The following is a 14894-nucleotide window of genomic DNA, read 5'->3' on the forward strand; positions in this document are numbered from 1 at the left end:
TTACAAAGCATGGTGCCATCACAGTAGCAAGGATGTTTCATAGTGGAGGACAGAACCTAACATGTCAGACCACCTTGTTTTTTCACTCCAGTTGTCCTGGTTTCAGCTGGGATAGAGTTAATTGTCTTCCTAGTAGCTGGTACAGTGCTATGTTTTTGAGTTCAGTATGAGAAGAATGTTGATAACACACTGATGTTTTCAGTTGTTGCTAAGTAATGTTTAGTCTAAAGTCAAGGATTTTTCAGCTTCTCATGCCCAGCCAGCAAGAAGGCTGGAGGGGCACAAGAAGTTGGGATGGGACACAGCCAGGGCAGCTGACCCAAAGGGGCCAGTGGGATATTCCATACCATTTGACGCCACGTCTAGTGTATAAAGTGGGGGGTAGTGGGGGTGGAGGGGATCGCCAGTCGGGGACTAACTGGGTGTCGATCGGCGGGTAGTGAGCAGTTGTACTATGCATCATTTGTACATTCCAATCCTTTTATTATTGCTTTTGTCATTTTATTAGTGTTATCATTATCATTATTAGTTTCTTCTTTTCTGTTCTATTAAACCGTTCTTATCTCAACCCACGAGTTTTACTTCTTTTCCTGATTTTCTCCCCCATCCCACTGGGTGGGGGGGAGCGAGTGAGCGGCTGTGTGGTGCTTAGTTGCTGACTGGGGTTAAACCACGACACCAGTTAAATGTTTTCCCTATGATAAAAACCTCATTTGTGCATAAATTGTTACTTCATGGTTAAAGGGGATTTGACCATAAGTAGCACTGCTGGATCACATTCTCTTTCAGTATCATCGATGTTCACATCTGAATGATCAAATCTACAATATGTTCCAACATGGAATATGTTATTACATAATAGTGCTAAAACTGCCTGAAGACTGTTGAGCAAAGCTTTAAGCAGCTCTCAAGACCCTACCCATAAAAATAAGCCAGAAGTATTTCATAGGCTGTTTGCAAAATGGAAGATCCTGTCTAGTTGAAATTTATTTTAAGCCACAGTTATAATGAAAAAGGTAAGAGCTAGAGCAGAACTGTACCAAGAAATGCTCCAATAAAAACAGTAATTTACAATAAATCCAACTTACCTCCATCCCAAGTAGTTTAAGAGCTTTTGGCTGAATATTAAAAATAGAAAAGAAAATCGGTTAGATGGGAGGGAAAATTCAAAGACCAAACAATACCAAGGAAAAACACATTTTCATTTACAAACATACAGTATTTATTATTAAACTCACTATTCTAAATAATTGTACCAATAATGGTACAATTAATTAATCTTCCTCCTAATTGTATTTGCAGGAAGGCAATGCGTTAGAAAATATTTTCCATCCTGCATTCAAGTGAAATATTTTGATTCGGATGGAAGAGTTAAATTAATCATTCAATAATATACTGCTCTGAGAAATAAAATCACCACATGGTCACAAAAGCTCGAAAAAAATCATGCTTATAAGCACACACAGGGTAGAGATACCCATAGGAAATAGTAAAAAATATAACAGATCTTCAAATCTCTCACAATTTCGCATTAAAAAAATTCCTCTGTTGTATTGTGAAATCTCTGGTTTACATTTTATGTAAAAGGTTTATTTGTTTGTTCCGTCAGATAGTACTACACTATATATGTACTATATATCAGCTACAGAATACTTGGGCTTTGAGTGGCCTTCTGACCATCTGTGGGGCTAATTTCCTAGTGTGTTTCCTAGTGTGGGGCTTTCTGTAATTAGGCTAGGAAGCTTCACTTGACCTTCAAAGCTGAACTAACCAAATAAATAAGCTAATGAAGAAAATTATTCTATTTGCTTAGAACAGACTTTTTAACAAAGCAAGGGCCATGCTTGATATTCTCAGGATTGGTGCATGACTGTTGTAGAATCATAGAATGGTTTGGGTTGGAAGGGACCTTAAAGATCATCTAGTTCCAACCCTCCTGCCATGGACAGGGACACATTCCACTAGACCAAGTTGCTCAAAGCCCCATCCAACCTGACCTTGAACACTTCCAGGGATGGGGCATCCACAACCTCTCTGGGCAACCTGTTCCAGCGCCCCACCACCCTCACAGTGAAGAATTTCTTCCTTGTATCTAATCTAAAACTACCCTCCTTCAGTTTAAAGCCATTACCCCTTGTCCTATCGCTACATGCCCTTGTAAAAAGTCCCTCTCCAGCTTTCTTGTAGGCCCCCTTTAGGTACTGGAAGGCTGCTATAAGGCCTTCTCTTCTCCAGGCTGAACAACCCCAACTCTCTCAGCCTGTCTTCATAGGAGAGATGCTCCAGCCCTCTGATCATCTTTGTGGCCCTCCTCTGGACTCACTCCAACAGGTCCATGTCCTTGTTATGTTGAGGGCCCCAGAGCTTGAACACAAGACTCCGGGTGGGGTCTCAGGAGAGTGGAGCAGAGGGGGAGAATCATCTCCCTCAACCTGCTGATCATGCTTGTTTTGATGCAGCCCAGGATGTGGTTGGCTTTCTGGGCTGCCAACACACATTGCTGAGTCATGTTGAGCTTCTCATCAACCAACACCCCCAAGACGTTCTCCTCTGGGCTGCTCTCAATCCACTCATTGCCCAGCCTGTATTTGTGCTCGGGGTTGCCCCAACCCATGTGCAGGACCTTGCACTTGGCCTTGCTGAACTTCATGAGGTTTGCAAGGGCCCACCTCTCAAGCCTGTCAAGGTCCCTGTGGTGGCATCCCTTCCCTCCAGCGTGTCAACCACACCAAACAGCTTGGTGTCATCAGCAAACTTGCTGAGGGTGCACTTAATCCCACTGTCCATGTCACCGACAAAGACATTAAACTGCGCCAGTCCCAATACCGACCCCTGAGGAATGCCACTCGTCACTGGTCTCCACTTGGACATCCAGCCGTTGAATGCAACCCTTTGAGTGTGACCATCCAACCAATTCCTTATCCACCGAGTGGTCCATCCATCAAATCCATGTCTCTCCAAGTTAGAGACAAGGACATTGTGCAGGACAGCGTCAAATGCTTTGCACAAGCCCAGGTAGACGATGTCTGTTGCTCCTCCCTTATCCACCATCACTGTAACCCTGTCGTAGAAGGCCACCAAATTTGTCAGGCATGATTTGCCCTTAGTGAAGCCATGTTGGTTGTCACCCATCACCTCCTTATTTTCCATGTGCCTCAGCATAGCTTCCAGGAGGATCTATCTGCTCCATGATCTTGCCAGGCACAGAGGTGAGACTGACTGGCCTGTAGTTCCCTAGGTCTTCTGTTTTCCCGTTTTTAAAAATGGGGGTTATGTTTCCCCTTTTCCAGTCAGTGGGAACTTCACCAGACTGCCACGACTTCTTAAATATGACGGATAGTGGCTTAGCCACTTCATCTGCCACTTCCCTCAGGACTCGCGGATGCATCTCATCAGGTCCCATGGGCTTGTGCACCTTCAGGTTCCTTAGATGGTCTTGAACCTGATCTTCTCCTACAGTGGGTGGGTTTTTGTTCTCCCAGTCCCTGTCTTTGCTTTCTGCGACTTGGGCAGTGTGGCTGGAGCACTTGCTGGTGAAGACTGAGGCAAGAAAAAGTCATTGAGTACCTCAGCCTTCTCCATGTCCCAGGTAACCAGGTCTCCCGTTTCCTTCCAGAGAGGACCCACATTTTCCCTAGTCTTCCTTTTATCACAGACGTACCTATAGAAGCTTTTCTTGTTGCCCTTGATGTCCCTGGCCAGATTCAATTCTATCGAGGCTTTAGCTTTCCTAACCTGATCCCTGGCTGCTCAGACAATTTCTCTGTATTCCTCCCAGGCTACCTGTCCTTGCTTCCACCCTCTGCAGGCTTCCTTTTTGTGTTTGAGTTTGTCCAGGAGCTCCTTGTTCATCCACGCAGGCCTCCTAGCATTTTTGCCTGACTTCCTCTTCATTGGGATGCATCGCTCCAGAGCTTGGAGGAGGTGATCCTTGCATATTAACCAGCTTTCTTGGGCCCCTCTTCCCTCCAGGGCTTTATCCCATGGTACTCTACCAAGCAGATCCCAAAGAGGCAAAAGTCTGCTCTCCTGAAGTCCAGGGTATTGAGCTTGCTGTGCATCCTTCTCACTGCCCTAAGGATCTTGAACTCCACCATTTCATGGTCACTGCAGCCAAGGCTGCCCTTGAGCTTCATATTCCCCACCAGCCCCTCCTTGTTGGTGAGAACAAGGTCCAGCATAGCACCTCTCCTCATTGGGTCCTCTGTCACTTGGAGAAGGAAGTTGTCATCAACGCATTCCAGAAACCTCCTGGATTGCTTATGCCCTGCTGTGTTGTCCCTCCAACAGATATTGGGGTGGCTGAAGTCCCCCATGAGGATCAGGGCTTGTGAACATGAGGCTGCTCCTATCTGTCTATAGCGGGCCTCATCTGCTCGGTCTTCCTGGTCAGGTAGTTGTAGCAGACCCCCACTATAATGTCACCTGTCCCTGCCCTCCATTTAATCCTGACCCATAAGCTCTCGGTCAGCTCCTCATCCATCCCCAGGCAGACCGTGCACTCCAGCTGGTCATTGACATAGAGGGTGACACCCCCTCCTCATCTCCCCTGCCTGTCCTTCTGAAAGAGCCTGTATCCTTCCATTCCAACACTCCAGTCACAGGAGCCATCCCACCACGTCTCAGTGATGCCAATAAGATCATAGCCCTGCACGCATGCGCACGTCTCTAACTCCTCTTGTTTACTCCCCATGCTACCTGCATTTGCATAGAGGCATTTAAGTTGGGCCCCTGATGAAGCTGACTTACTGGCTGGAGTGGCTGGAATTCCTTTGTGCTGCTCTTCAGGTGTTCTCCTGCTGACCTGTGATCCCTCTTCAATCTCTGGGCATCTGTTGCTGGCACTGGCATCAAACTGGTAGGAGTGGGATGGATTGACTATGAAATGCTTTACTGAGACTGCAGTGGCTTCCGTAGGATAAGATTTATGCTCACAGTAAGTCCTGTAAAGAACTGCTCTAACAGGTTCATAGCTCTTCTGTATTCAGACTAAACTCTCTGCTTTACCCAAGTTAAGGCTACTGTTGGTTGCAATTACCTGATAAGTAGGTTTGGCTTGGCCAATACAGTTTACCATTGTAAGAGAGCTACAGCTTCAAGTAGGAATAAGTAAATATACAAACATCACAGTTAGAAATGCTTGGATTTCAAGCTACTGAAATAGAAGGAAATTCACCTCCAGATCAATGTATTTACCACCTTTTGGGTCCTCCCATCCTTTAACACAGATTTTTTACAGGTTCCTTATATAACTTCACTACCAGAGTTTCAACTTCGGTCTTGCAGCATTTCCTTAGAATTTAACATGTAGTGTTTCACAAAGACAAAGAAACAGAGTATTACTTATTTTTTACCATCAGCACGATGGCCACATCCAGAATGAACTCATTCTTACCCTCTTTGGTCCAAATAAATTATTATAAAGAGTCCGAAAACTTTTTCGAGTATAGTTGCAGCGATAAGCTCCACCCATGAGATATTCAAGTACAAGACCAATATCTATTAGGCTGATATGATAATCTGGTGGAAGATTTCCCTACCAAAAAATAAAAAAAAACACAAACAACAAAATAAGGACTTAGGATAAGAAAACATAACATACATTTAATTGCCTGGCTAGACATATGTCATGTTTAAACTGGCACATGGGTATTATTCACAGCCACTGGTTTCAGTCTCTGCATATTTGTATGAAATTAATGATAACTGATTCACATAATGAAAATTTTTTGGGCCAGATTTTTTTTGGTTTGTAGTTGGCAGTATTTATACTTGAGGACAAATTTTCTTTTGATTTACTTGTACAATATGTCAGTGTCCATACAAGCCTGAGTTGTTTGCAAGTGTTATATTGATGAAATCAAATAACTTCGTACTGATTATCATTAATCCAGCATAAAAGCGTGGCTTAATTTAATGGTGAATATGAGGCATACTTTAGATTTTATGGAAACTAGTATTTCATCATAATATTATCTACAGAGTTAATACTACAATGCAGAACATGATTTAGATTAATGTGCAGCCCAGAATCAAAGAAAAAGGCAGACTATAATTTCCACTGTTACACTTAAAAACCGGATAGAGGTATTGACTCTACTAGAACCATGAACTGAAAACTGTGCTTCATTGTTCAAGCTACATCCTACAACGATAACTGATTCTACAGCACCACTGAGAAGTTGCTATGATGAAACAACTATATCCTAAGCAAACACATCACCTCCATGTTAACCCAACCGAATCCCCGAGACTGCCGCTGAATGAGTGAGCCATGAAAATGCAATGAAAAGGAGAAGAGACAGACAGAAAGCAGAACACAGAAGAGTATTAATAACACTCAAAAAGACAAACACTGAATGAGAAAAGTGTTAAACTATGAAGCAGATCAATATGAACTATACATTAACCCAGTACTGCGTAATTCCCACATCTAAACCTCCCGGGAATAAATGGGAGTTTTCCTTCCAAAAAGGAATGCAGGCTATTTCATGTAGCTGAATTTTACTGAAGAAAAGCTCCAAAACCTCAAAGAGAGCAAATACGACAACAAATCTTACAATGACCCTGTTCACATATAATAAACAAATTTACATGTAATGGAAACAAATGAATAACAAATTTAGGACTTGTAGCACTGAGAAACAGAATAGATTTTCTCCCAGGTAAAAGTAGGACTTATGGGAGAAAAGCAACTCAAAAACACACAAGGAAACAAACAAAAGGGAACAAATTCTGTGCTCGTGAGTAGGGCTTCCAGTTAACCTAGCAGGCCTTTCCTTCCACTCCTCCTTTGTAACACTGCATTGGAAGCTGCTTGTAAAGAAGAAACAGTTATCAACCTAAATCTCAAATGATATATTACACTACTAGGAGCTTAACTTTCCTCTCCTTAGTTTTTAAATTACTAGCAGTGCAGCATAGCCTTACCCGATTCAGACTGACATCACTGTTTGTCACAAGGAGTAATTTAACTTTCCTTCTCTTAAAAGCTACCATCTGATTTCAAATGTCTGCTTTCCCCCATGCTATGCTTGCTTTTACTGTTGACTCACATAATGCAAATGTAATGCTGCTGTTAGTTAAGCTTACCTTTTTCACATCTCTGACTAGCAAATGCAGCGTATTTGGTGGACCCAATCTCTGAAACAAAAATCATTCACGGTCCATTAGAGCTTCAATTCTTCAGATTTTTTGCAAACACAAATGTAATTAATGATCTAGCACTGTAAGCAGAACTTTAGGCAACCATGTGCCATCACACTCTGCAGGGGTGAAAAGAAGGAACTGGGCTACAATGGCAAACACATTTCTATCAAGAGCTGTGTAATCCCCTTCTTATAATCCTTTATGTGGTGATTCAAGTCACAGCAGTTTGTGGTATTGTCTGAACTTGTACTTGCTGCAGGAGCCATAAAGGGACTGGAGGACTAGACTGAAGTTATAATGTTGTATGAATGCTGCCCTAGACTACCTGCCATTTAAATGATGGGAAGAAAAACAGTCTAGAAATAGCTATGTTCCTGATGAATTTGCTGTGGGTTGGGTCAGGGAGAATTTGAATAAAAAAGCATGATGTTCTGAAGTTTTGGGAAAAACATTTTGCTTTGCTGGGCCACAAGGAAAAATGATACTAACTTCTGCAATGTGCTAAAAATAAAAGTTGCTGTGTAAGTACTTTGCCAAATTTACAAGTTTATTTCAATAATACTAAAGTATACATACATGAAGAGTAATTGAGATTAAAAGTAAATGACCACTACTGGCTGATATTAAATTTTTACTATCTACATTAGTTCTTTAAGTGTTCTGAAAGCGCATTTTAAATACATCATTATATTTACATAACAAACTGCAATAGCTTCTGAAAGCTGCTGTAGGCTTATTAATTAGGAATGTAGGGAAAAAATAGGACACTATATGTAGTATTAATGGCTTCCTTTACTGCTGTCCAACATCTGTGTATTGTCAGGGCTCAGAGCTTTTTGGAAAAACAAGATTATCTCAGAAGGAGAAGAGAAAAAAAGGACACCCCTGTTAAATACAGTAGCAAAGATATCACAGGGCGTTTTATTATTTCTCCTCACTCACGGTATTATAAAGTTCTTCTAGTCGAGGAATAGTGAGGAAGTGCTGCATGTTCACTCCATTCTCAATAAGCAGTTTCACAAAGTCCACTCGATCCAGAACCAGTGCATCCAGCATAGCCTGCTCCAGGGAATTCACCTGAATTGCAGAATGGAGAATGTGAGACTACATGAGCACAGAAGAGCTGGTTGACCAAGAACCATGAACATTTTCATTACTTCAGATATTCCCAAGTTCACAAATATGTTGATTAATCTGTCAGTGAAAAGGAATTTAGAAAATTAATGACATTTTACCCATGTGCAAATCAATACAGATGGTAGAGTTTTCTGATGTGGTCTTGGGCAAGAGGAGAGCAGTGAAAGAAACCTTTAGCAATACAACTGTAGCTTTCAATCATTTTGTTTAGTGTTTTTAACTAAACCAGGCATACCATGCTTGACACATTATGTGAAAATATTTACTTGTTCAACATGATTGATAGGAACAAGTTAAAATTTAAGAAAAACACACTGTATACGTTTAAGAAGAAGTTGACATACTTTACCCTGATGTCCTGGTTTTGGCTGGGATAGAGTTAATTTTCTTCCTAGTAGCTGGTATAGTGTTATGTTTTGGATTTAGTATGAGAGTAATGTTGATAGCAACAACTGAAAACATCAGTATGTTACGTAGTGTTTATACTCAATCAAGGATTTTTCAGCTTCTCATGCCCAGCCAGCAAGAAGTTGGGAAGGGACACAGCCAGGACAGCAGACCCAAACTGGCCAAAGGGATATTCCACACTGTGTGATGTCACGTCTAGTATATAAACTGGGGGGAGTTGGCTGGCAGGGGGTGGATCGCTGCTCAGGAACTAACAGGGCATTGCTCAGCGAGTGGTGAGCAATTGCATTGTGCATCACTTGTTTTGTATATTCCAATTCTTTTATTATTATTATTGTATTATTATTATCATCATCATCATTATTTTCTTTCTTTCTGTCCTGTTAAACTGTTCTTATCTCACTGCATGAGTTTTACTTTTCTTCCCTGATTCTCTCCCTGATCCCACTGGATGGGGGGGAAGCGAGCGAGTGGCTGTGTGGTGCTTAGTTGCCGGCTGGGGTTAAACCATGACACGTGATAACTTGCATATGTATCATTTGCTCAAACTGCTGCCTCACAGCGAAAAGGCAACATGTAATGCCAAAAGACTCAAATCATTTGGTAAGAAGCACTTCCTCTTCCTTCACCAACTTAGCTTTGCCTTTGGAAAATGTTGGTCAGGAAGCCTAATGGATCTTCTCTTAATATGGTCTAAGGGGTTAGAACCCAGTAGGAAAGGGGAAAATCTCTTGAGCAGCAATCTCCTTGACACATGAACTTTAATCCAGACAACAGGACAATCTAACCTATTACAACTGGAAAATGAAGCACTTAAAAATGGAGATGTTTAAACTGCCTTTGCTGGATAAATAACATGTACAAGGAAGGATGAAGATGTCCACTGGTGTTCTTATTTACTTCTGACAAGTGCAGGGAAGAAGACGAAGCAGATAACCACTGACTTGTACTGTTGTGGTATGGCTGCATGTGGTGCACATGGGATGAGAGAGGGATTCCTAGCTCAAAGACTGAACAGCATCCCTGCAGAGTCTACTGCTGATCTTGTGAGAATGTGCAAATGAGCATTCTATAGAATGAAAATGTGTATCTTCCCTCTCTCTTTGGCCCCAAGATGAAAAAAAAAAAAGAATTCTTCAACAGTTTTAATACAAATACTTTCATCTCACCCAGTTCAGAAGTTCAAGCTTTCTTGGATCTGTTTCTTCTTCTGGCTCTTCTTTTCCTTTTCCTCCCTTTTTCTTCCCTTTTCCTTTCCCTCTGGCTGCTTTAGTCTGAGCTGCTGGAGATTTCTTTTCCTTCTCAGGAGCTGTACCATCAGGAGCTGTAAGGCTTCCTAAAGGCTGTATTTAGTAATGCATTAGAAGTATTAGAAATCTAATTGATCATACAGTGATTATTTCATTGAATACACTCCTGTTGAACTCGTTCCCCAGTCACCACTTCTCACATGCATTCAACTAAAAATGATAATTTCCTTAAGTATAAGGACTTTCTTGCATAGCCACAGCTTTACACTCTTTTTTAAAGCTGTTCAGTCCAATATAGTCAATAACACTGAAAGTCAAAGTAGTGAAGTAGGTAGAATGTGGAGGATTTCTCTTGCAAAATAAAATCAGTGCGAGAGGACTGGAAAGAGACACTATTCAATTTTGTGACACTTCAGTTTCTTTGCTCTCAGTGAAAGCAATAGTTGTCAAAATAAATAGCAACAAGCAGGATAAGGAGCTGTACAGAAAGAGCTTAACAAGAATGTTGCATGATGCCAAATAGCATCCACACTGCGGAGGCAGAAAGGAGAGGAAAGAGACCCACTAACTGGTTCATTTACATTCTGCAGACAATACTTCTGTTTATACCTCTTTAGAGCCATTTACTCTTTGTAACGTCCTTCCCCTTTCCAACCTATCTACTACCCAAGACAGGCAGGCACACATGCAAATAACTTGACACTACTTGTCTGTGATTTGGAAGCTTAACTTGCTCCAGTTAATGCTTAGGTTATACAACCTCCATGAACATGTAAAGTGGATTACAACTATCCATGCTCTGCACAGAGAACTACAGAACCAAGCCTTTAACAAGGCTTGTTTTCTCTGGTTTTGTTTGTCTTAAAAAAAAAAAAAAAAAAAAATCTCTGCCTAGCTACCATGAATCCATTTGTAAGCCTGGACAAAACTGCAGCTGCCAACTTGCAGCACAGGCTAGCCTGAAAGCAATCTTTATGAATTTGAAATGACAGTGAATCGCAATTGGCTGATACTGTTTCCACAAATTGTTGCAGAGTATGAGTATGAAATAGGCCAAAGCAGTAACAGGCTTCAGTTGCTAGGTGGTATCTCTAAATCTAACCACAATAATATGGAGACTGGAACATTCCCTTCAAATAAATGTTTTATAGTAGTAATACTTCATCATCTTTAGGATGATTAAATCCTCTCTGTATAAGCATTTTAATGAACCTTGAATATTGGAAACATCACATTACCGTAAGTGAAGGAATAAAACAGCACATGCAGCAACATTTGTTTAAATTTAATTATACAGGCTTCCAAATGAAATAAATCTCACCATTATGGATAGTGTGCACATGAATAGCGTTCCTTTGAGTGTCATTTTATTGCATAGTTTCAGGAATTACAACTAATTTTTTAAAAAATAGTAATTCTTGCACTTCATTCTTACTGCCTCTTTTAGGCTGGTCTCCTCACGACACTATAGTAGTTCAATACCAGATGGTTCACACAGTAAAGCAAAAAGCATCAATACAGTGAGACATGAAAGTGGCTTAAATAGAGGATTTGGGTTACACAGATGAACAAAGACACTGCAGTGTTTAACCACTGACTTCAACTAGTGCAGCATGAAACTCCAATAATTTGAGAAAGAAAATCCAACTTCAGGACCTACAGCTTTACTTAAGATCTGCTTCTAAGTTCATTTGGCACAGCTCTGGCTGCCAGAGGCCTGTTTTCTGCAGTGGTTTCTTCTGGTCATCAGGATTTTGCTCCATTAATCCAAATAGAGATTTTCACAGGTATTAATGAAGTGAGCAACACAATTCCTTCTAAGCAGCTCCGGAATTTTCTTGCCACAGGTAGCTGGGGACCTTGCCAACTGCTAGCCCATGTCAAAAAGTCAGAAGTCTAGGCAATGCTAGTGCATCACACAAATTCACTGGGGGTGACCAGGACTGCTATTGTCCAGCTGTATGTAAGGCCACAGACTCTTTCCAGTAAGTGCTTTTTTTTTTTTTTTTTGCTTTCAAATCCCACAATGAATCTTAAATACGGTTATTTTTCTGCTTGTTTTGAAATTGCTTTTCTTTCTTTCACAAAGATTAAATTATTGCTAAATATTTGCAAATGGCAGTATAAGGAAATTTCAAAACAAATAGGTCATTCTTAATTAATGAGATATCCTACATTAGATCAGCATAAAACAGAATTCAATACTGTTTCTCCTGCCAACAAAATCCAAGCTGTGAATATTCTACCACTTACTTTAAATTGTTAACAAACAATATGACTAGAAAAACTTTATCTTACTGGCCAGTGGTGTCCAAAGACAAAGATTTGGCTGCGTGCAATGTCTACACGATTCCAGGCCAAAGCCAAGCTGAGCTGGTCTGGAGCAGATGCATTGGTACCTACCGAGAAACACACAGATGTTTAGTATTTCATGCATGATGAAACAAGATTGGACAACCTTCTGTAATTCACTTCTCCAAGAACTAGAAGACAGCAAGCCTGACTCCATATCATACTACCATTAGAATAATATTACCACAAAGCAGTGGATTCATCAAATCAATTTATAGCATTTTCCATTTAACCCCATAATCCTAATTCAAAAGGATTAACCAGATTCTCTCCCTTTTTTCCTTAAAGCTCCCACATTGACTTTATATTCTGACACTAAAGATAGACATTTAACAGTTCTAGATGACTCCTCCTCTCAGCAGCTTTGGCTGATGCTGTAGATATGAGTATAGTAACTCCTCTCTTTATTTCTTAGCTTTGGGGACTCCAGTGATCCCATACTGAGCCCGTATCAACTACTATATACCTGCAGACAGAAAACAGTTGTTTCAGCAAACATGACAAACTCCGAATATGGAACTGATCTTAAATTTTACGCTAAAGCTTAAAGACCACAGTCTGAGATCTGGAAAAATCCAGATAGTCTTTTAATCTTCCCACCTTTTTTTCTAACTTTATTAATATATGCTAGAACTGCAATAAAATGTGTTGAAATATCAGTAGTATAGTTGTTGCAGCATTCCCATCCCAGGCTTTTAGGTAAGGAAAGCCACACAAAACTTTCTGTGTAGATTTTATGCTTCAAGCTAATCTGAACCTTAAGCCAAGCATGTTCAGGTTACTTGTTAGAATCCAAGCAAATAAATCAAAGACTTAAACATCAAGAGTGAACTTCAGACAGCGTATAGGACCGTCTTCTTGGGATCAATTTGTGCATCCTTCCTAATTGCTTGCAAAACCCACCTTTGAGGAGAGCAGTTAAGATAGACATCTCAATGTCCTGTTGCCCTTCAGACCCCATGCGGAACACAGTAATCTAAAGGATAGCATAAAACCAAACACACAAAATTACAACACGAGAGACTAAACGTCTAGATACAAAAAAGAGCAGAATGGTGAAGCTTTATTATTTTCTAAGACTTGAGATTTTTCAAAAAGTACAGTTCCACTAAATTTTTCTTTGAAATCTAATTCTCACAAAAGCATTTAATTAAATTCTTTCAATAGAGTTATCCTAAAATATCCCAACTTGATAAAATTCTTCACCAAACCCATGAATTTTGAAAAGTGGTAAAAAAACTGCCATGCCAAACTGATTTGTTTTCTGACAGTTCAATTACTTTCCAGTAGTAATGAAAATGCCAGCTTGGAAATGGAAATGCTAGTTACCCGAGATAACTATCATAGTATTAATTTTATTGATGATAATACTCAAATGTTTTTTAGTTGCAGGATATGCTAAATATTGACAATCAAAAAAGCAGAATCAACTAATAAAGAAAAGCAATTATTTCTAGTCACATTTGCTTCGAGTCCATTACAATTCACTGATTTTAAAAATAGTAATTTGTATAAAGCCTAGCCATTGAACTAACTACATATGAAAAGATTAATAATTCAAAGGCAGAATAACCTAATATTCTATGTTAATTAAGTTAATATTGAATGCAGACAAAAAATAACAAATTCTTCATTTTCGGAAAGTAACTCTTCACAGCAGCTGCTAGCATTAAGTACTGGGAATAGCAATTTTCTCAACAGAATAGACTTTGCATGAACGCAAAGATACATGACATTAGAAGAGAGAAGAACTAAAGGAAAAAAATTATTAATTAACACAAAAGCAGACAAAATTATCAACAAATGCAAACCATAAGCCTGCTTAGGCTGCATAGTCAGTGTCTGAATTTTGCTGAGTAAATCAGGCCTGCTCTGATGTGCATTTTAAATTCAAAGCAGTTGACTAAGGCAGGTGTGGGCTCTCTTTTCTCCATCAACTTCTCTAGGAAGGCTGACTCTCTTACAGTCAGCTTATCATAGTCATGCTTATTACCAACTTGATTTCTGATGAAGGCATATGTATGGAACTAATGTTGGCATCGTACAAATGTAAATATATCAGCAGTACATTTATATTACCCAGACAAATCTAAAGACTTCACATTTGGAACCTTTAAGTAAGATTTTACATAATCAACTGTGCATGCTAGTAATACTTCTGAATGCGTAAGAAGAAAGCATGGATGGGTATCTATTTGATTGCAGTACAGAGCACAATTACTAGAAAATACACCGTTTGTCATATTCTGTTCCAAGTGGCATTTGCAGCTGGATTAATCCTTACAGAATTTAGTTCTGGCAAAGGTATTTAAATATATGTTGCTAAAAATCATGCAAAATTGCATAATCTGGCTTTTATGAACCCAAGAACTAAGTAGTATCAAAATCTGATCAAAAATCAAGAACAGAGATAAAACTAAAATGGACCTTCTCTTTTTGCAGAAATCCCTCCCACACTAAAGGGAATTCAGCATCAAATGTAATGAACCTTGGAAAGAAAAGCATTGGCAAGAATGAAGGAAGAAGGGAAACACTATTAGGAGAAGAGACTTGTACAATACTATATAGGAGGCGGGAAACTACTTGTTGGTATTTAAG

The 14894-nt window shown here is 39.9% G+C and overlaps 1 protein-coding gene across 12 annotated transcripts in view; it reads right to left on the minus strand.

The window, feature by feature from the left end:
* Positions 1-14894, minus strand: part of TRPM1 (transient receptor potential cation channel subfamily M member 1) — a 113469-nt gene that overhangs the window by 24310 nt on the left and 74265 nt on the right. For 8 of the 12 annotated variants that reach the window (XM_052807903.1, XM_052807894.1, XM_052807899.1 and 5 more), the window contains 8 exons: positions 13200-13272; positions 12243-12343; positions 9864-10037; positions 8092-8226; positions 7093-7143; positions 6224-6259; positions 5396-5536; positions 1089-1118 (listed from right to left, as the gene is read on the minus strand). In XM_052807903.1, the coding sequence (XP_052663863.1) occupies positions 1089-1118; positions 5396-5536; positions 6224-6259; positions 7093-7143; positions 8092-8226; positions 9864-10037; positions 12243-12343; positions 13200-13272 (741 nt within the window). The remainder of the gene's footprint in view (positions 1-1088; positions 1119-5395; positions 5537-6223; positions 6260-7092; positions 7144-8091; positions 8227-9863; positions 10038-12242; positions 12344-13199; positions 13273-14894) is intronic. The other 4 variants (XM_052807906.1, XM_052807900.1, XM_052807901.1 and 1 more) reach the window with 1 other exon arrangement.

This window comes from Harpia harpyja, chromosome 14 (genome assembly GCF_026419915.1).
Source record: "Harpia harpyja isolate bHarHar1 chromosome 14, bHarHar1 primary haplotype, whole genome shotgun sequence".
In the NCBI taxonomy this organism is placed as follows: Eukaryota; Metazoa; Chordata; class Aves; order Accipitriformes; family Accipitridae; genus Harpia; species Harpia harpyja.